Source organism: Equus caballus, chromosome 15 (assembly GCF_041296265.1).
Source record: "Equus caballus isolate H_3958 breed thoroughbred chromosome 15, TB-T2T, whole genome shotgun sequence".
In the NCBI taxonomy this organism is placed as follows: domain Eukaryota; kingdom Metazoa; phylum Chordata; class Mammalia; order Perissodactyla; family Equidae; genus Equus; species Equus caballus.
Window position 1 is genome coordinate 25,409,739 of NC_091698.1, and position 23,208 is coordinate 25,432,946.

At 37.7% G+C, this 23,208-nt stretch overlaps 1 protein-coding gene across 4 annotated transcripts in view; it reads right to left on the reverse strand.

Annotated features, from left to right (window-relative positions):
* The window catches only part of EIF5B (eukaryotic translation initiation factor 5B), a 74,211-nt gene that overhangs the window by 19,731 nt on the left and 31,272 nt on the right, over window positions 1–23,208 (reverse strand). For 3 of the 4 annotated variants that reach the window (NM_001308310.1, XM_070234755.1, XM_070234757.1), the window contains exons 7-10: window positions 22,540–22,638; window positions 21,965–22,054; window positions 20,315–20,389; window positions 16,576–16,862 (exon numbers count right to left, since the gene is read on the reverse strand). In NM_001308310.1, the coding sequence (NP_001295239.1) occupies window positions 16,576–16,862; window positions 20,315–20,389; window positions 21,965–22,054; window positions 22,540–22,638 (551 nt within the window). The remainder of the gene's footprint in view (window positions 1–16,575; window positions 16,863–20,314; window positions 20,390–21,964; window positions 22,055–22,539; window positions 22,639–23,208) is intronic. The other variant, XM_005599796.4, reaches the window with a different exon arrangement.

The following is a 23,208-nucleotide window of genomic DNA, read 5'->3' on the forward strand; positions in this document are numbered from 1 at the left end:
CTTTACAATGTAAAATTTACAATCTAATTCCCATTACAGCACCTTTACACAAGGAGAAACCTGTTTGGAACACATTTCAGAGCAGCAGTGTTAAATATGAACAAGAATGGTGTAAAGAGTTGGCTCCAACTTTCTGAACACTTTTGCACATGGCTAATTTAATGGGATATAATGAACAGAAAAGCAATTGAGCTTTCTGACATACTTCCTATATAGTACAACCTCTAACTTATGAGGGGGTTTATATAAAAAGAAGTATACTCTTGCATTCAAAAAATTTCATTAAGAATGACGTCAGCATCATGGCAGAGTGAGTGCTTCCCTTAGACTCTCTCCCCTAAGCTACAAGAAAAAGGACATTCATACACCAACAGAGGACATTCACACAACACAAAAGACACCTGAGAGACCCACGCAGCCATACATCTGAAGGTGGAGGTGCTTGATCCCCAGAGGAAGTGGCAGGAGGTAAGGGAATCTCCTCTCCCTCCTGAAAGGCAGCAATCCTGGGACTGCGTGTGGCTCTAAGAAGAGAGAGGGGTAGAGGTGGTCCTCCACGGGAACACCTTTGCTCTGCAAATTCCCTAACAGCCTGAGGGAAAGCCCCACAGAAGTGGCTAAGCTACTGCGGGGGTGTCTTCGTCAAGCCAGCATCCCAGGAGAGCAGATAGTGAGGGCAGAGCAAGGAGCTCCTGGGACTGTGCAGGACAAAGAAAGTGTCCCTCCTCCCGCCTGATGTTCCAGCTCAGCTGGTCTATCAGTGTGTCCACACATACGAATGAAAAGCAGCAGCTGTGAGCGAGTCCACGGGGATTGTGTTGGGCTGGGAATACACAGCTCTTGACCCCCACCCAGTGGTGGCAGGTGGAAGCTGCAATCAAATACTATCAAATACTATCACTATGCAGAGGCACAAATCCAAGCCATCAAACAATATGAGAAAATATTTTAATAGTCTAGAAGGAAAATGACAGGCACACAGATTCAATCCTGAAGGCCCAGAAATTTATAATCAAAATGACAGAGGATTCAAAATAACTATCATAAAGACTCAATAAGTTACAAGAAAATACAGATAGACAGTTCAATGAAATCAGGAACTTCTTTGCAAAACAGATTGAAACTATAAAGAAAAACCAATCAGAAATGTTGGTGATGAAATCCACAAGGGCTGAGATAAAGAAAAATCTGGAATCCCTGCATAACAGAGCTGATACTATGGAGGACAGAAGTTGCACCTTAGAGGACAGAAATATAGAAATCCATCAGATGGAGGAGGAGAGAAAACTAAGACTAAAGAGAAATGAAGAAATTCTCCAAGAAATATCTGACTCAATTAGGAAATGGGGCATAAGGATTATAGGTATTCCAGAGTGAGAAGAGAAGGAGAATGGAGCCTCTAGCAAGGAGATAAACAGGCAGACAAAATCAGAAAATTGCAGCTATCAGAACAGGTTAGCAAACACTGAATTATAACATTAAAGATAAAGGGAAGGAAAACATCAAAAATAAATGTAATCTCGTCATTTTAACCAGAAACTCACAATACAAGATAGAATAAGTTGTGACAATAACAACTTAGAAGGGGAAGAGGAAAGGGATAGAACTGGCTTAGGCTAAGGAAATAAGAGGCTATCAGAAAATGGAGTATCATAGCTATGAGACTTTTTATACAAGCCTCATGGTAACCACTAGACGAGAAATCAGAACAGAGACACAAATGAGAAATAAAGAAAACACTAAGAAAACTATCATGGAGAGCTACCAAACTGAATTGGAGGACTGAAATACATGGGACAAAAACTAAGGGAAAGGCAAAAGAACGGGAAAATGAGCGATAAAAGGGCAGCATTAATCCCTCATATATCAATAATCACTCTAAATGTAAACGGATTGAATTCTCCAATCAAAAGACACAGTGTGGTGGGATGGATTAAAAAACAAGACCCAACAATATGCTACCTCTAGGAAACATATCTGAGTTCTAAGGACAAACACAGGCTCAGAGCAAAGGCATACTCCAAATGAATAGCAAACAAAAGAAAGCAGACAAAGTAGATTTCAAGACAAAACAGGTAATGAGAAATGAAGAGGAGCAGTAGATAATGATAAAAGGGACACTCCACCAAGAAGACATAACACGTATATTTATGTGCCTAAAATAGAAGCACCAAAGTACATAAAGCAACTATTAATAAACCTAAAAGGAGATATCAATAACAACAAAATAATAGTAGGGGAACTTAACACCCCACTTATATCAATGCATAGATCATACAGACAGAAAGTCAACAAGGAAATAGTGGATTTAAACAAAAAACTGCACCAGATGGACTTAATAGATATATATATAACACTCCATTCAAAAACAGCAGAATACACATTCGTCTCATGTGCACATGGAACATTCTCAAGGATAAACCATCTGTTAAGAAACAAGGCAAGTTTCAATAAATTTAAGAAGACTGAAATCATATCAAGCACCTTTTCTAACCATAATGTTATGAAATTAGAAATCAACTACAAGAAAAAAGCTGGGAAAGTGACAATCATGTGGAAACTAAACAACATGCTACTGAACAAGCAATGGATCACTGAAGAAATAAAAAAAATATCTGGAGACACATGAGAGTGAAAATACATCATACTAACTCACACGGGATGGAGCAAAAGTGGTCTTAAGAGGGAAATTCTTAGCAATACAGCTCCACCTTAACAAAGAAGAAAAATCGGAAGCAATCTTGAACTGTATCTAACAGAATTAGAAAAAGAACAAAACCCAAAATCAGCAGAAGGAGGGAAATAATAAAAGTCAGACCAGAAAGAAATGAAATTGACACCAAAAATACCCCCAAAAACAGAATAAAAGATCAATGACTAGGACCTGGTTCTTTGAGAAGATAAACAAAATTGACAAAGCTTTAGTCAGCCTCATGAAGAAAAAAAGAGAGAAGGCTCAAATAAATAAAATTAGAAATGAAAGAGGAGAAATTATAATGGATACTCCAGAAATTCAAAGGATTATAAGAGAATACTAAGCCAACAAATTGGACAATCGAGAAGAAATGAATAAATTCTTAGAGTCTTACAACCTCCCAAAACTGAATCAAGAAGAAACAGAGAACCTGAATAGACCAATCACAAGTAGAGATATTGAAACAGCAATCAATAACCTCCTAGAAAACAAAAGTACAGGACCAGATGGTTTCTCTGGAGAATTCTATCAAACATTCAAAGATGATTTAATACCTATCCCTCTCAAACTATTCCAAAAAACCTGAGGAAGAGGGAACACTTCCTAACACATTCTACGAGGGCAACATCACCCTGATTCCAAAGCCAGACAAGGACAACAAAAAAGAAAAATTACAGGCCAGTATCACTGAGGAGCATAGATGCAAAAATCCTCAACAAAGTATTGGCAAAATGAATACAGCAAGACATTAAAAAGATCATAAACCAATGATCAAGTGGGATTCATACCAGGGATGCAGGGATGGTTCAACATCTGCAAATTAATCAATGGGATAAACCACATTAACAAAATGAGGAATAAGAATCACATGATCGATAGATGTGGTCTAGAACAAGGATCCAAGATGGCGACGTGAGTAGTCCTCTTTGTCTCTTCCCCTTCGAATCTACAAGAAATTGGACATTCATCGCTCAACAAAGGATATCCATACAGCATCTCGGGACACCTGAGAGACCCACGCAGCTATACATCGGAAGGCGGTCGGACTTCCCTCCAGGAGGAGGTGGAGACAGGAAAAATTCTCCGACCCCGACTGAGCAGCCTAGTACCTGCAAGCAGCTTTCTTCCAGCAGACGCCCCTGGAGCATTGGCACACACCTAGGGCAGGAGGGAGTGCACACCAGAGGAGCGACGGTGGAAACAGGCGACCAGAGCCCCACCTAAGCCCCCCCGCAATTCCACCTAAATGCAGAGGGAGGCTTCAGAGTTGCACACCTGAGTCCGCAAGTAGAGCCTCCGCCCGCCATTGGCAGGGAGGCCCTGCCTGGCGTCCACAGCAACCGGAGGGTCCCGGAGAGAATCCCAAGCGGCGCGGCAGCCCACCGACTGCCGCTGCCCACCCCACTGTCTGCTGGACAGGGCATGGGATAGCCAGAGATCCCCTCGGAGAGGACTGGGGCTGGGTGGAGCTCCAGCAGCCGGCTCCTAGGCCCCGGGGGGAAGCTCCGGAGCGCAGCCCGGGCAGCAGACAAAAGTCTCTGTCTGCCATTAGTGGAGAGGCCCCTCCCAGCATCCACAACGCTGGGAAGGTCCTGAAGAGAATCCCAAACAGCGCGGCGGCCTGCCAGCTGCCGCTGCCTGCCCCACTGACTGCCGGGCGGGGCTCGGGACGGCCAGAGATATCCTGGGAGAGGACTGGGGCTTGGTGGTCCTCCAGCGACTGGCTCTGTGGACTGGGGGGGATACTTCAGAGTTCCGCCCTGGCAGCAGACAAAGCCGCTACATGCCATTAGCGGAAAGGCCCCTCCCAGCATCCACAACATAGAGAGGGTCCCAGAGAGGAAAATACCAGGCAGGGCAGCAGCCGGCCAGCTGCCACTGAAATCAAGGTCTCCAGCTATCCCCCAGACAGGGCAAAGGGCTCCCCAAGATCCTGGAGGAGAGGACTGAGTCTGGGTGGAGCTCCAGCAACCAGGCTCCGTAGCCTAGGGGGAAACCCTTCAGTCTCACAACAGCCTCAGTGAAAGCCTCTGCACAGTGAAAGCCTCTGCTGCTCAGTGAAACAGAGCACCCATCCGGCAGCCACAAGGCTAGAAGACCTCGGGACAAAAGTAGCATAGCCAGGTGAGCTAACCACAGACTGCAGAAGATGCCAATAGCTCTGCTGTGACCCATAGTGAACAAGTGAGATTTTGTGGGTGCCGACAGTGACGGAGCTGCAAATATAAGTGACCCTGCCCCTAGCCACTGGAAAAGCCCATAACACCACGGCAGACCCCAAGGAGGGAGCACGTCTAGGCTGTCTGCAACAGTAGGCACCAGCAGCCTGAAGCCCCCCCGTGACGGCCCCCACAGCTGAAGAGGGAACCCACAGGACCACTGTGACTATGAGGAGGGGCCCAGGCCCAGGTAGCAACAGCTGATAGGCTTCCTGGATAGTGCAGTATAAACAGCTGCTTCCCCCATCACACCAGTAGAAACAAGTGGAAGGAGAAACTAAACTCTATCTCTATGTGGAGACACAAATCTACAACATCAAGCAATATGAAAAAATATATTAAATCTCCAGAACAGAAGGAAAATAACAAATACACAGAAAACAATCCCAAAGAAAGTGAAATATGTAACCTAAATGACGACGACTTCAAAACAGCTATCATTAAAAAACTCAATGAGTTAAAAGAGAATTCAGATAGACAACTCAATGAGTTCAGGAGCTATGTCACAAAAGAGTTTGATACTATAAAGAAGAACCAAACAGAAATACTGGAAATGAAGAACACAGTAGAGGAGATTAAGAAAAATCTAGATGCACTGAACAGTAGGGCTGACAATATGGAGGAAAGAATTAGCGATTTGGAAGATACGAATACAGAAATGCTGCAAGCAGAGGAGGAGAGAGAAGTAAGACTAAAAAGAAATGAAGAAACTCTCCGAGAATTATCGGACGCAATTAGGAGATGCAACGTAAGGATTATAGGTATACCTGAGGGAGAAGAGAGGGAGAAGGGGGCAGAAAGCCTATTCAAAGAAATAATGGCTGAGAACTTCCCAAACCTGGTGAGAGAGATGGAACTTCGTGTGTCAGAAGCCAACAGATCTCCAAACTTTATCAATGCAAGAAGACCAACCCCACGTCATATAGTAGAGAAGCTAGCAAAAGTCAGCGACAAGGAGAAAATACTAAGGGCAGCCAGGCAGAAGAAATTAACCTACAAAGGAACCCCCATCAGGCTGTCAGTAGATTTCTCAGCAGAAACTTTACAGGCCAGAAGAGAGTGGAATGATATATTCAAAAATCTGAAGGACAAAAACCTACAGCCAAGAATTCTCTACCCAGCGAAAATATCCTTCAAATACGATGGAGAAATAAAAATTTTCCCAGATAAACAAAAATTAAGGGAGTTCATTGCCACAAAACCTCCTCTTCAGGAAATGCTCAGGAAAACCCTCATTCCTGAAAAATCAAAAAAATGGAAGGGGTTACAAAACCAAGAGCAGAGGAGATAAGTAGAAGGACAACAACAGAGAGTAGCAGCTCTCCATCAGAACAGATTAAACCATGGGACGAGAAACAAAGGAAACTGAAGAAAACCGGAAAGCAAGACATGAAATGGCAGCGGTAGGCCCCCACATCTCAATAATCACCATAAATGTAAATGGTCTGAACTCCCCAATCAAAAGACACAGAGTGGCAGGATGGATCAAAGAACAAGACCCAACAATATGCTGACTCCAGGAAACACACCTCAGCCCCAAAGACAAACACAGACTCAGAGTGAAGGGATGGAGAACAATACTTCAAGCTAATAATGAACAAAAGAAAGCAGGTGTCGCTATACTAATATCAGACAAAGTAGACTTCAAAGCAAAACAGATAAAGAAAGACAAAGAGGGACAGTATATAATGATAAAAGGGACTCTCCACCAAGAAGACATAACACTTATAAATATATACGCACCCAACACAGGAGCACCAAAATATGTAAAGCAACTCTTAACAGAACTAAAAGAAGACATCAACAACAATACAGTAATAGTAGGGGACCTGAACACCCCATTAACACCAATGGATAGAACATCCAGACAGAAAATCAACAAGGAAATTATAGAATTAAATGAAAAATTAGACCAGATAGACTTAATAGATATATATAGAACACTTCATCCAAAAGCAGCAGGTTACACATTCTTCTCAAGTGTGCATGGAACATTCTCAAGGATAGACCATATTTTTGGAAATAAAGCAAGCATCAATAAATACAAGAGAGTTGAAATAATATCAAGCATCTTTTCTGATCATAATGCTATGAAACTAGAAATCAACTACAAGAATAAAGCAGAGAAAGGTGCAAAAATGTGGAGACTAAACAAGACACTTCTGAACAAACAATGGATTATTGAAGAAATTAAAGAAGAAATCAAGCAGTATCTGGAGACAAATGAAAATGAGAACACGACATACCAAATCATTTGGGATGCAGCAAAAGCAGTCCTAAGAGGGAAATTCATTGCAATACAGGCTCACCTCACTAAACAAGAAAAAGCTCACATAAGCAACCTCAAACGACACCTAACAGAATTAGAAAAAGAAGAACAAACAAAGCCCAGAGTCAGCAGAAGGAGGGAAATAATAAAAATAAGAGCAGAAATAAATGATATTGAAACAAAAGAGAGTAGAAAGGATCAATGAAACAAAGAGTTGGTTCTTCAAAAAAATTAACAAAATCGACAAACCCTTAGCCAGACTCACCAAGAAAAGAAGAGAGAAATCTCAAATAAATAAAATTAGGAATGAGAGAGGAGAAATCACAACAGATACCAATGAAATACAAGGGATCATAAGAGAATACTATGAAAAACTATATGCCAACAAATTGAACAACCTAGAAGAAATGGACAAATTCCTAGACTCCTATAACCTCCCCAAACTGAACCAGGAAGAAATGGAGAATCTGAATAGGCCAATCACAAGCAAAGAAATAGAAACAGTAATCAAAAACCTCCCCAAAAACAAGAGTCCAGGACCAGACGGCTTCTCTGGAGAATTCTACCAAACATTCAAAGAAGATTTAATACCTCTCCTTCTCAAACTATTCCAGAAAATTGAGGAAGATGGAGTACTCCCGAACACATTCCATGAAGCCAACATCACTCTGATCCCCAAACCTGGCAAGCACAACACAAAGAAGGAGAACTACAGACCGATATCACTGATGAACACAGATGCAAAAATCCTCAACAAAATTCTGGCAAACCGAATACAGCAATACATCAAAAAGATTATACACCATGATCAAGTGGGATTTATACCAGGGACACATGGATGGTTCAACATCTGCAAGTCACTCAACGTGATACACTACATTAACAAAATGCAAAACAAAAACCACATGATCATCTCAATAGATGCAGAGAAAGCATTCGACAAGATCCAACACCCATTTATGATAAAAACCCTCAATAAGATGGGTATAGAAGGAAAGTATCTCAACATAATAAAGGCCATATATGACAAACCCACAGCCAACATCATACTCAATGGACAAAAACTGAAAGCCATCCCTCTGAGGACAGGAACAAGACAACGGTGCCCACTTTCACCACTCCTATTCAACATAGTACTGGAGGTGTTGGCCAGAGCAATACGGCAGGAAAAAGAAATAAAAGGAATCCAAATAGGTAATGAAGAAGTAAAACTCTCGCTGTTTGCAGACGACATGATCTTATATATAGAAAACCCCAAAGAATCCACAGAAAAACTATTAGAAACAATCAACAACTACAGCAAAGTAGCAGGGTATAAAATCAACATACATAAATCAGTAGCATTTCTATACACTAACAATGAACTAACAGAAAAAGAACTCAAGAACTCAATCCCATTCACAATCGCAACGAAAAGAATAAAATACCTTGGGATAAATTTAACCAAGGAAGTGAAGGATTTATACAATGAAAACTACAAGACTTTCTTGAAAGAAATTGACCACGACATAAAGAGATGGAAAGACATTCCATGCACATGGATTGGAAGAATAAACATAGTTAAAATGTCCATACTACCTAAAGCAATCTACAGATTCAACGCTATCCAAATCAGAATCCCAAGGGCATTCTTTTCAGAAATTGAACAAAGAATCCTAAAATTCATATGGGGTAACAAAAGACCGCGAATTGCTAAAGCAATCCTGAGTAAGAAAAACAAAGCCGGAGGAATCACAATCCCCGATTTCAAAACATACTACAAAGCTACAGTGATCAAGACAGCATGGTACTGGTACAAAAGCAGGTCCACAGATCAATGGAACAGAATTGAAAGCCCAGAGATAAAACCACACATCTATGGACAGCTAATTTTTGACAGCGGAGCGGAGGGCCTACATTGGATAAAAGAAATTCTCTTCAACAAATTGTGCTGGGAAAACTGGACAGCCACATGCAAAAGATTGAATAGTGACCATTCTTTTTTACCACACACCAAAATAAACTCAAAATGGACCAAAGACCTTAAGATTAGGCCTGAAACAATAAGTCTTCTAGAAGAAAATATAGGCAGTACACTCTTTGACATCAGCTTCAAAAGAATCTTTTCGGACACTATAACTCCTCAGTTGAGGGAAACAATAGAAAAAATAAACAAATGGGATTTCATCAGACTAAAGAGCTTCTTCAAGGCAAGGGAAAACAGGATTGAAACAAAAAAACAGCCCACTAATTGGGAAAAAATATTTACAAGCCACTTATCCGACAAAGGGTTAATCTCCATAATATACAAAGAACTCACACGGCTTAACAACAAAAAAACAAACAACCCGATCAAAAAATGGGCAGAGGACATGAACAGACATTTCTCCAAAGAAGATATAAGTATGGCCAATAGACACATGAAAAGATGTTCATCATCGCTAATCATCAGGGAAATGCAAATCAAAACTACACTAAGATATCACATTACACCCGTTAGATTGGCAAAAACATCCAAAACCAAGAGCGACAAATGTTGGAGAGGTTGTGGAGAAAAAGGAACCCTCATACACTGTTGGTGGGAATGCAAACTAGTATAGCCACTATGGAAAACAGTATGGAGATTTCTCAAAAAGTTAAAAATAGAAATACCTTATGACGCAGCCATCCCACTACTGGGTATCTATCCTAAGAACCTGAAATCAGAAATCCCAAGAGTCCTTTGCACCCCTATGTTCATCGCAGCATTATTTACAATAGCCAAGACTTGGAACCAACCTAAATGCCCAGAAATTGATGACTGGATAAAGAAGATATGGTATATATACATAATGGAATACTACTCAGCCATAAAAAAGGACAAAATTGGTCCATTCGCAGCAACATGGATGGACCTCGAGGGTATTATGCTAAGCGAAATAAGCCTGACAGAGAAAGACGAACTATATATGACCCCACACATAGGTGGAAGATAACATATAGACAAGGAGAACTGATCAGAGGTCACCAGGGGAAAGGGGGGTGGGGGGAGGGCACAAAGGGGAAGTGGTGTACCCACAAGACTAACAATAATGTACAACTGAAATCTCACAAGGCTGTAATCTATCATAATCTTAATAAAAAAAAAAAAAAAGAATCACACGATCATTTCCATAGATACAGAGAAAGCATTTTACAAGATCCAATATCCTTTATGATAAAAACTTTCAATGAAATGTGTATAGAAGGAAAGTACCTCAATATAAAAGGCTGTATATGACAAATCCACAGCCAACATCATAGTAAATGCAGAAAAACTGAAAGCCATCCCTCTGAGAACAGGAACAAGACAAGGGTGCCTACTTTTGCCACTCTTATTCAACTGGAGGTTTTGGCCAGAGAAATCAGGCAAGAAAAAGAAAGAAAAGGGAGTCCAAATGGGCTACGAAGAAGTGAAACTCTGTTTTCAGATGACATGACTTTACACACAGAAAACTCTAAAGAATCCATCGGAAAACTATTACAAATAATCAAACAGCTACAGCAAAGTCACAGGGTACAAAATCAACTTACAAAAATCAGTTACATTTCTATACTCTAATAATGAACTAACAGAAAGATAACTCAGGAATACAATCCCATTTACAATCACAACAAAAAGCATAAAATATCTAGGAACAAATTTAACCAAGGAGGTGAAAGACCTATACAATGAAAACCATAAGACATTATTGAAAGAAATTGATGATGACATAAAGAAATGGAAAGATATTCTATGCACATGGATTGGAAGAATAAATACAGTTAAAATGTCTTTACTACCTAAACCAATCTACAGATTCAAGGCAATCCCTATCAGAATCCCAGTGACATTCTTCACAGGACTAGAACGAGGAATCCTAAAATTCATATGGGGCAACAAAAGACCCCTGAATAGCTAAAGCAATCCTGAAAAAAAAAGAACAAAGCTGGAGGCATCAGAATCCCTGACTTCAAAACAGACTACAAAGATATAGTAATCAAAACAGTATGGTGCTGTACAAAAACAGACACAGAGATCAAAGGAACAGAACTGAAACCCCAGGAAATAAAACCGAACATCTACGGACAGCTAATCTTTGATAAAGGAGCTAAGAACATACAATGGAGAAAGGAAAGTCTCTTCAATTAACAGTGTTGGGAAAACTGGACAGCCACATGCAAAAGAATGAAAGCAGACCATTATCTTTTGCCATACACAAAAATTAACTCAAAATGGATCAAAGACTTGAAGGTAAGACCTGAAACCATAAAACTCCCAGAAGAAAATATAGGCAGTACACTCTTTGACGTGGGCCTTAGAAGGATCTTTCAGAATACCATGTCTACCTGGACAAAGGAAACAAAAGAAAAAATAAACAAGTGGCACTGCATCAGACTAAAGAGCTTCTGCAAGGCAAAGGAAACCAGGAAGAAAAGGAAAAGACAACCCACCAACTGGGAGACAATATTTACAAAGCATACATCCAACAATGGGTTAATCTCCAAAATATATAAAGAACTCACAGAACTGAACAACAAAAAACAAACAATTGGATCCAAAAATGGGCAGAGGAAATGAATAGACATTTTCCTAAGGAAGATATACAGATGGCGAACAGGCAGACGAAAAGATCTTTAACATCACGAATCATTAGGGAAATGCAAGTCAAAACTACACTAAGATATCACCTTACACCCGTTAGAATGGTATCATCACCAAGACAAAAAATAACAAATGCTGGAGAGGGTGTAGAGAAAAGGGACTCCTCATACACTGCTGGTGGGAATGCACACTGGAGCAGCCACTATGGAAAACAGTATGGAGATTTCTCAAGATATTAAAAATAGAAATATCATATGACCCAGCTGTCCCACTACTGGGTTTTTATCGAAAGAACTTGAAATCAACAATTCAAAGAGACTCTGAATAACGTATAAGTGAAATATTGCAATGTTATAAAATATTATAACCTCAACAAAAATAGAGTGGTACAAGCAAAAAAACAAAAACAAAAACACTAAAACTTAAGAATTGTCAAAAACATTAAAGCATTTTATTTCAACACTTTATCCCGTGTACAAAACCTTTTAATTAGGAGAGGGCTATTTAAGCCTCAGGCTAAGATGTCCAACGATATTTTTTACCTTCTTAAGATACCACTAAGTGCAAGAAAGCTTAGCCTTGAATCAAAATGTGTTTCTCTGTAGCATTTACCTAAATACTGTAGCTTTCTGAGAACCAAAAAAAAACCTATGCCAGCAGTTCTTTGGAATGAGAGCCTTTCAAGTATAGTAAAGTTGGCATTCGAAAGAGGTAAGACTTTCATCAAAACTCTGAAGTGACACCATTTACAAAACTATTTTCCATTTAAAAACCATGTCTGTAAGAAGTCTTTACTTTCATTTCTACCACTAGACAGTGGATCTTTCTGTAGAAAGTGGAATGAAAAAACATTTTGGAAGGTCAAAAGTGACATGCAAGTTATTTACTAGCAGAAAGTAGTACACAACAGCTTCACAGTATGTACAACTCAAATGTGAATATCAGGACCTTAGTTAGGATTGGATGTGGCTGAAAATGGAAGTGTTAAATTTGGAGGGCAATGTAGTATAGACTTTAACTCAGAAATTCTACCTCTAAATATCTGTCATGAGGCAATGACACAAGGATACTTGTGTACAACACTGTGTATTCACTGCAGTAGTGTTTAAAATAGTAAAAATTAGTAACCACTTAATCTTCTTTAGCAGGGGATCTCTTAATGAGTGCTTCCTAAACCCCAGGGCTGATAACTATCTGGATGCATAGAATCATGTAGGTAGAGACCCCTATCCACACTGGAGGTTCTTACTCAGGAAGTCTGAGGTGAATTTCAGAAAATTATAGTATGTAGCAAGGTTTGGGAACCATGAAGTTTGTTATGAACTGAACTGTATCTCTCCCAAATTCGTACTACTTGGAGAAAGGGCCTGTAAGGAGGTAATGAAAGTTAAATGAGGTCATAAGGGTAGGGCCCTAATCCAACAGGACTGGTATTCTTATAAGAGCAGGAGAAATGAAAAATCTCTGAGCATGCACTGGGGAAAGGCCATGTGAGGACTCAGTGAGAGGGCAGTTGTCTGCAAGCCAGGAAGAGAGCCCTCACCAGAAAACAACTCTGCTGGCTCTTCAATCTTGAACTTCTAGCCTCAAGAACTGTCAGAAAATAAATTTCTGTCGCCTAAGCCACCCAGTCTGTGGTATTTTGTCATGGCAGCCCAGCAGACTAATACCAAGTTAAACTAGGATCCTTCTATAAAATGGAATACCACATGTATCTGTTAAAGATATCAAGGTAGGACTTCTTGAATGATGGAATGAGGAGTTCAGCAAATCCTCTCCACAAAAAGGAAACATGAAACTGAACAAAACAGTCAGAACAAAAGAACCCCTTTAAGACTCCAGAAATTGACCAAAGGCATATATCAAATTGAAAAACATTTAAATCAAGAAAATCAACTGACTGTCAATAAAAGAAGGGAAGCCTGTGGAATTTTAGACTGGAGTTGCTCCGTCACACTCCCCTCACTCCCACAGCTCTATGGGGCAAAAGTGGTACGAGAAAGGAGGCTGGGATTTCACACCTCAGAGCACTATCAAAAACAGTAGTGACTTCAAGGGCAAACAAAGACATAAAGCTGAAGTCATAACTAGACTAAGTTCTCAATACTGGTGGGTCAAGAGATAACCTGGAAGATCAGTCAAAAACTTAACAGGGAGGTCTGTGGAAGAAGACAGCCAAAGTAGTCACTGATAAGATCCTACTTATCTCTGGTGGTCTAGAAGGCTTTCCTGCGGAAAGCTGTCAAAAGAGACCAGAGAGGTCCTCAGTGAGTTCCTTATTCCTGGCTGAAGAGAGGCCCTGTGAATGCATTATGTAAAAACCAAAGAGGACTAAGTAAACTGCCAGATCCATTGGAAAACAGTGAAAGCCTTAGTGATTCAAGATCTTTAAGCACAACTAGTGACAAATCATTTGGCTGACCAGTAAGATAAGCAGACTCAGGAATAAGCCCTAGGAAGTCAGACTTAAAAAAAAAAAACCAAGAAGTGAAAAAAAAAAAAAAAAAAAAAATGATGCTGGATAAACTCACAAAAAATGAGTTCAGTCCCTCATCTCACATGATACATAAAACCTATCTCAAAATAGATCATAGAGCTAAAGGTAGAAGGAACTAAAGGTATAAAGATTTTAGAAGAAAACAGGACAAAATATTCATGATCTTGGGGTAGGCAAAGATTTCTTCAATACAACACCAGAGGCATGCTCTAGAAAAGAAAAATTCGATAAACTGGATGTTATCAAAAGTAAAAATTTATTCGCATCAAAAGAAACTATTAAAAAAATGAACTCTTATAGCTCAATTGTAATAAGACAAATTACAAAACTTAAAAATGGACAAAGATGTGAAGAGATGTTTCACCAATGAAGATACCAAATGGCCAACAAGTACATGAAGAAATGCTCAGCATCATGGAGATGCAAACTAAAACCACAATAAGATATACTACTTCACATACACTAGAATGGCTGTAATTGAAAAGACAGACAACAAGTATCAGTGAGAATGTAGGGATACGAGAATCCTCAACTGGTGGGAATCTACAATTGTGCAGTCACTTTGGAAAATAGTTTAGCAGTTTCTGAAAAATTTAAACACAAATTTACCATACAATCCAGCAACTTCACTCCTAAAAGTATATGCAAAAGAAATGAAAACACATTTACACGCAAAGACTCATAAGAGAATGTTTATAACAGTACTATTCATAATTGCCAAATAGTAAAAACAACTCAAACATCTTTACCTGGTGAATGAATAATAATAAAATATGGTATATTTATACAACAAAACACTATTTGGCAATAAAAAGGAACAAAGTACTGATACAGCTACCACATAGATGAACAGGGTAAGTGAAATAAGCCAGATACAAAGACCACACACTATAAGATTGAATTTATATGAAGTTTCCAGAGAAGACAACTCTATAGAGGCAGAAAGTAGATTAGTTGCCTGCTGCTAAGAATGGAGAACAACTGCAAATTAGCACAAGTAATCTTTCTGAGGGTGATGAAAATATTCTAAAGTTGAACTGCTGTGATAGTGGCATAACTCTGTAAATTTTAAAAAGTCAGTGAATTGTACGCTTAGATCAATTTTATGGTATGTAAATCATATTTCAACAAAGCTGCTCAAAAACTTGTTGAGCTAAGAGGTCCATAGCATATTGCTATGTGAAGAAAACACCCATCAACAAAATTTATTACCTTATTTTTAATTAAACATCTTTAAAAACTTGAAGCTCACAGACACATCAAGTCTGGGAAGTGAGATAATAGGGGAACTTTTACTTTCTGCTTTATACCCCTTTTGTTTGTAAATCATCACACACAGTACAAACTGTCTCTCACATATGAGTACAGAGCAAGGGAGCTGGCTTGAGTAGGTGCTGTGGGAAGAAACAGTTACAACCAAGAGAAAGGAGGGGAAAGTTACCGGTATTTAGTGGGTGGAGGGCAAGGATGCTGCTCAACATCCTAAAATGAAGAGGACAGTCCCCCACAACAAAGGATTATCTGGCCAAAAATGTCAGTAGTGCCAAGGTTGAGAAATCCCAATTTATCAGAATAGATCTTTCCAGTCCTTTAGAAATTCAGAAAATTTATCCCTATCCAGACTTTACAGAAGGAAAAGGCAAACACTGATATTGAGGTTATTAAAACAAAAAATTAAAAAATTAGAATTATACATGAAAAGATGAAGGAAAGCTGAAATATTTTTAAAGTTTAAAATAGTTTTTAGCTTTAAAATAGTTTTGCATTCTCAAGCAAACTAAGTTTTTAGTGTATTATTTATACTAAGCTGATATAACTAAAGAAAACTTTCTCTTGAAGTATACTGCATTAAGTAGGAAAAATACGGTAAGCCTGTTGGGCATGTAGATTTTCCTAAATAGAAGCCTCATTAACCCGAGATTTAAACAACTAAAGTGATCAGATGCTGCGTAGTGACTAACCAAATTTTGCAAGGCAAACAATGAATGTTGATAACTAGAAGGCATATGCTCAACATACTTCCCTATATCTATTAGAAACCACCACTCAAAACGTAGATAAAAATTTGGAGAAAGGAAAAAAAAAATGATGACGCAATTACCATTGTGACTTAGGTAGGAGAGTGAAGTCCTTGGGTGAGACCAGTGTGAAAGATCTATTACTCTCAACATTACAAAAACTGGACAAGATACCACTCTGAGACTGTATTTTCAAAAGTGCTGCTCAATAAAAGCCTTTAGTTGTAGAGTACAGGGCTAATGATCACAGAGGAATGGGGAAGGAAGGAGTAAACAGAAAGGGACAAATAAATACCTCAATCCTCCGTTTTGCTTTGTCATAAGCTCTTTCTTCTTTAGTTCGATCATCATCAGAGTCATATTCAGATTCTGAGCTCAGTTCTTTACTTGATTTTTTATCCAATGTTTTCCCTGCATCCTTCTCATCTGACACCTTTTCATCTTCTTCATCACCTTCGCTGCCTTCACTTTCTCCTTCTTCTTCCTCTTCCTCTTCACTGTCTTCTTCTTCCTCTTCATCTTCTTCCTCCTCCTCTTCCTCTTCAGGGTTCTCTTTTACTTCTATATGCACGGTGTTTCCTTCTTTTAGGAAAACAAAGAGATTTTAAAAGAAATGAAAGTAAAAAATAACAGATTTCTATCAAGATAACAGAGATCTTAAAGGGAAAATAATACTGAAAGTCTACTAAGTAACACAGTAACACTCTAATACATCAATTCCAAATTAATGTTTTCATGCATCATAAATATAAAGTGTTTATGTACATGCTACAATTACAACTGCCATTTAACAGTAAAAACTTAATGCATTAATCCACACTTAAGCTAATAAAAAAGAAAAGCATTACTAAACCAGGATACGACAGAGGACAGAAACCCAGGGAGTACTTCTTTCCCCTTGGGATCAGTTGCTGATTCTGGAGGAGGCAGCTGAAAGGCTAAGCAGTTCTTTTAATAGCCCCTCAGTGCTTAGAGGTCCAGGCATTGGGCCTACAAAGGATTCAGGGAAGCAGACATTGGGTAATGCCCTTACTATGTGGTGAAATCCTTAAGAACTGAACCTTAGCTGTACAGATGCACAGGAAGGAAACAGGGCCTCCCCATTATACCCTAAGATTGTCTTAATAAATTTAGAATAAGATGATTCCATATTGCTAGTTTACTCAGACTCCTGGTGGATGTACATATAAATTCTCTCTGGAAAAAAAAAAAAATCACCATTCTTGACCTCAAATTATTTCTACAGTTTTACAAGTATAATATCCAGCATGGTACGTAAAAACAATAAGCCATATGGAAAAACAATTCACATTTGGGAAATCAGCATACAGACACCCACAGGGTTTCCATATATTGAAGTTGTAAAACCAAAAGTTAAAATGACTATGCTTCTAACATCCAGGAAACAAAAGATTAAAAATTTTAGAAAGTAAAAAACTAGAAAAAATAAATGGAAACTCTAAAACTGGAAAATACATGAGATAAAATTAAGAACTCAAGAGATGTGTTTAATAGGAGAGTAGAAACAGCTGAGGAGAAAATTAAAGAACCAGAAGACAGATAAGAAGAAACAATATAGAATGAACCATGAAGACTCAGTAAGGCAAAAAATACAGAAAAGAGGAAAGGAAAGAACGATATACTAAGAATGTGTATCATAGACATAAATAGAATCCCTGAGGGGAAATAGTGACTCATAACATTGCAAAACTGATAAAAACATAAAACCATATATTCATAAAGCTCTACAGGCAGAATAAAAAAAATCAACTCTGGCCACATCATAATAAAATAAAACTGCTGAAAACCAAGACACGTGAGAAATTTAGGCTGATATCTGACTTCTCGACAGAAACAATGAAAGCCAATACAAGGAAATAATATGTTCAAAGTATTAAATAAACAGAATTTCAGCAAAGAATTCCTCACTCAGTAAATATACCCTTAAAGAATGAAGAAGAGAGAAAGATATTTTTACAAAAGCAAAAATGGAACATCTCACTAACAGATTCACACTAACGGAAATTTTAAAAGATCTTCTTTAGGCAGGAAGAAATGATCCCAAATGGACGGTCATAGATGCAGAAAGAAACAAAGCATAACAAAAAGCTAAGAATATGAGGAAAGTTAAATAAATATTGACTGTAAAAAATAATAATAAGCTATTATGGGGTTTAAAAAAGAACTAAATCAGGGGCCAGCCCCATGGCCAAATGGTTAAGTTCGTGTACTCTGCTTCGGCGGCCCAGAGTTTCACCAGTTGGGATCCTGGGCACAGACACGGCACCGCTCATCAGGTCATGCTGAGGCAGCGTCCCATATAGCACATCCAGAGGCACCCACAACTAGAATATACAACTATATACTGAAGGGCTTTGGGCAAAAGAAAGAGGAGAAAAAAAAGAAGACGACTGGCAACAGATATTAGCTAAGGTGCCAATCTTATAAAAGAACTAATTTAAATAGGAACAATGATATATTAATTGGGACTTGGGTAAATGTTGTTCATGTATTCTGTTTTTTGCATTGTCTAGAAAGATGGTAACATTAGACATTGTTACTTCAAAGATCTATGCTAAAAGTCTTTAGAGTAACCACTCAAAGTGGAAAAGTACACAACTTCCAAGCTCATGGAAGGAGAAAAGAATGGAATTAAAAAAAAAACAAAATCCAACATCTAAAACATGGTTAGAAAGGAGAGGAAAAGAAACAGAACAAGACGGACTTAGTAGGATGATAAATATAAAACCAATATACTTCATTAATTACATCACATGTTAGATGATCTAGGTAAAATATAAAGGTTGACAAACTGAACTTAAAAATCTCAACTATATGCTGTTTAAGGATACAGAAAGAGTAACAAAGATAGAAAAAGATCATGTAAATCAAAGCTGGCGTAGCTATATTAATACTAGAGAAAGTATACTTTAAGGCAAAAGGCATTGCTAGAAACGAATAAATATAAATAAAATAAACAATAAATAAATGATAAAAGAGTCAATTCATCAAAAAGCTGTCTGTATTCACCTAATAATATAGCACCAAAATATGTAAAGTAAAAATTAACAACTTAGGGAGAAACAGACAATCTATAATCATGGTGGGAAATTTTAACACACCACTCTCAGTAACAGAAAAAACAGGCCAGGGAAAAAGCCTCAGAAAAATATAAAAGACTTGAACAAAACGATCAGCAAACTTAACTAAATATAGAGAACAAGGCACCCAACTACAGCAGAATAAAAATTCTTTCCAATAGCATATTAAGCATTTACAATAATCAACCATTTCCTGGGTTGTAAATTAAGTCTCAACATCTCTCTCTAATCACAATTAAGTAACAAAAAGATAATCAGAAAATCCCCACTTTTGTAAATTAAGAAATACAATTCCAAATAAATCACTGTTAACAGTTAATATGAGAAAATGGCGATTAAAAAATATCAGCCTATCAGAACCTGTGGAATTTAGCTAAAGCCATGCTTAAAAAAAATTCATGGTTTTAAAAACATTAGGGGAAAAAAGGCTACACAATCAAACAGCCAAATATCTATCTCAAGAAGTTAGGAAAAAAGCCAGTAAATTAAACCCAAAGGAAGTAATAGTAATCTTTATACTCTGTATAATACGTTAGTTTAAAGGACAAAAAAGTAATGACAAAGAAAAATACTTTTATTCATCGAGATTAGGAACTATACTATTTATTTCTATTATCTTTGTACTATATTTTAAATTAAAAGGGGCTTTTCATAGGCTAGCTTTAATAACTTAACCCCATTTATGACATTGTCACTCTGAAAAAATGTATTCTAAATTCCAGGCAGATATCTTACAAATGGCCTTCTGAAAAACCATTTATTCATAAAATGATGATTCACATGAGGATTTAGGAATCATGGCAATGGAGAGAGCAAGACTGGTCCCCATCCCCAGGAATGTTCATATGGCTTTCATGATCAGGAGACTACTCTTTTAGTACATACACCTCTAATAGCACTAGATGTATCAACGTGTGCTTATGAGCTATTCACCTTGTTCTCTCTCCTCATCACTGGCCATAGCTTCCCAATCATCCAATCCAGTATCCTCAGTTTCTTCTTCCTCTTCTGTAAATAACAGTTTTCATTAAAGACATAGGAATTATCTAGAAATGAGATTGCTTTTAGAAAAAGTGGAAAATCATGCTGACATAAAAAAATGTTTAAATTATGCCTATACATATACAATTTACAAATACATATACAAATACATATATAATTTCATTATCTTTGGAAATACTTTTTCAATACAACTAGCATTTTGTAATTACTATTACTAAATGCTTCACAATCTCCTAGTATTTCTAACATACCAAATTAAACTTAACTCAGATTTCATATTTGTGGTAATCATACTAGAAACTCAGACATTTAAATGTTCTTTTAGATCTTGAAAAGAGTACATGATCACACTCAGTTCTTGAGACAAATGAAATTTCCATTTCTTCTTTTTGATCTTTCAACTTATACCTTATACATAAGAATTTATGATTTTTTCTTCTGCTTTAACCTCTACAGATACACACAAATACTACTTACATTACTTAGCTGGAGGTACAAAGCTACACCTCCACTACAGTTGAAAATTAAGAACTGAATGTTGTGCTTACAACCAAAAAATAGGCAGAAAGGTAGAATTTTGAATATTAGACTTAATACTCTCCTTAACAATAATGACTCTCTTTTAACTGAAATCCAATCAAGCAAAACTATTCTCAAATAAAAGGAAGATAAAGGTGGGACATACAGTATTTGCTCCCTGTAATAATTATTATTTGCCAACAAGTTGGATAAGTCATTTTGAGGAGGAAATGAGTCAGGTACATGTACCCAAAACATCCTTCTAAATTAGCAATTCTTTCTACTGCTACAAATATCACCTAGAATAGTGAACTGCTATTAAGCATATCAACCCAAACTTCTCTAATTTCATCATGCTAAACTGAGGTGTAACCAGGTAAATGATTATTTTTATACTGAGAATAAGAGGGGGAAAAAGAAAAAAAGGAAGTATCAATAATATCTGTCATGAGTGTAGGTCAGTCTTGATATTCTCTAAAGCTGTTCCCACTCCTACTCCTCTCTTTAAACACTGAAGAGTCTCTTGATTTTACTACCAAACACATTTAGCTAGCCTCTGGTTCTATCAACATCTAGTTCCACAAATAGAACAATATCTTAAAAAAAAAAAAAAAAAATATATATATATATATATATATAGTCTCCAACCTCAAAACACACACACACAGATAATTTATGAATAAGAAGACAATTTTTATGACTTTTGAAAAGTTCTAATTAAAAATGCTTTCAATTTGCTTCTAACAGATTAAATAAAGAACTTCATGTCTTCTTGGCACCATTCAAGATTTCTGACCCATAAATAAAAACATCAGAGAAAATCCAAAGACCTCTATCCCTCTCTACAAAACATTTTGCTGACACTACTGAAAAGAACAAGCAGTCTCACTTCCACACTTTTTCACAGTGGAAATAAAAAGAAACGGATGAGAGAAAAGAAAGAATTATGAAGAAAGAAGGCCATCCTGCCAGATATTTGGTTTCCTCAAACAAATGATAATGAAGACAACTTATGACACATCGGTGCCACTTAACAGGAATTAATTAGTCAGTGCTACTGGCCTGGTTCAACAGGAGGAGGTGTCTCTTCTTTTTCTGGTACTCCCTGTTCCACAACTTCTACAGCAGCACTTAATTCTGTTGGTTCAGACACTGAAAAAAGGGCAGAAACCAAGTTAACAATACTTTTTCAAGTGCATAATTTCTGTCAGATACTCTGTTAAGTACTGAATAAAAGCCAGAAGTGCAAAACTAAATTCTTTGGCAACTTTAGAAAGCATTTAAACATCAGTCCTATATTTTACAGGAAATAGTGGTTTTTCTTTCTGTTCAAGGAATAGAACATAACATTACAAAAGGTTGAGAAGGAAACAAAGAAAAAATAAGAATGATTGTTGTGCTTTTCAGTTTAGTTAAGTTATTTATAAGGCAGGATTCAGATTTTTCAAAGTGCTTTTCCATTAACCTGTCATTTGCATCAGTTGAGAATGATAACAATAAGAAACAGGTATAGGAAATAAGTTTCAATACCTGATTCTGACTTGTTGATTTCTTTTTAAAAGACATTCTGTTTTGAAGATTGTGGGAAAAAGGCAAACAAAACTGTTTCTAAATCACAGGCCATTTTGTATACAAACCTTCTTTATTTTCTAGCTGTGGTGGTGTTTTTTTCTTCTTTTTATCTTCATAAATTGGTCTTTTCTTTGGCAAAGAGTCTTTTGATGGCACTTCAACACCTGACGGATAAAAATGGAAAACTTCAGGTTGATATTATTTGCATGTTACCTAAAATATACTACCTAAAAAGATGACATCTTATCCACCTCGGAGATACATACTCTAAAATACAAAAGAACATTTGTGGACAAATCTTTATTTTGGGTGAGGAATACTGGCCCTGAGCTAACATCTGTTGTCAATCTTCCTCTTTTTGCTTGAGGAAGATCATCACTGATCTTTGCCAATGTTCCTCTATTTTGTATATGGGACACCACCACAGCACGGCTTGACGAGCAATGTGTAGGTCTGTGCCCGGGATCCAAATCCACAAACCCCATGCCACCAAAGCAGAGCGTGCAACCTCAACCACTACACCACTGGGCTAGCTCCCACAAGTCTTTTTTATATAAAGTATTTTAAAACTTACACACATTAAAATTCCATTTTTTTGGTGTCCAGTTCTATGACTTTCGATAAATGCACAGAATATGCAACCACCATCACCATGAAGATGCAGAACAATTTCATCACCCTGTGCTGTTCTGTGTAATCAAATCCTACTCACATTCTTAGCCCCCAGCAATCAC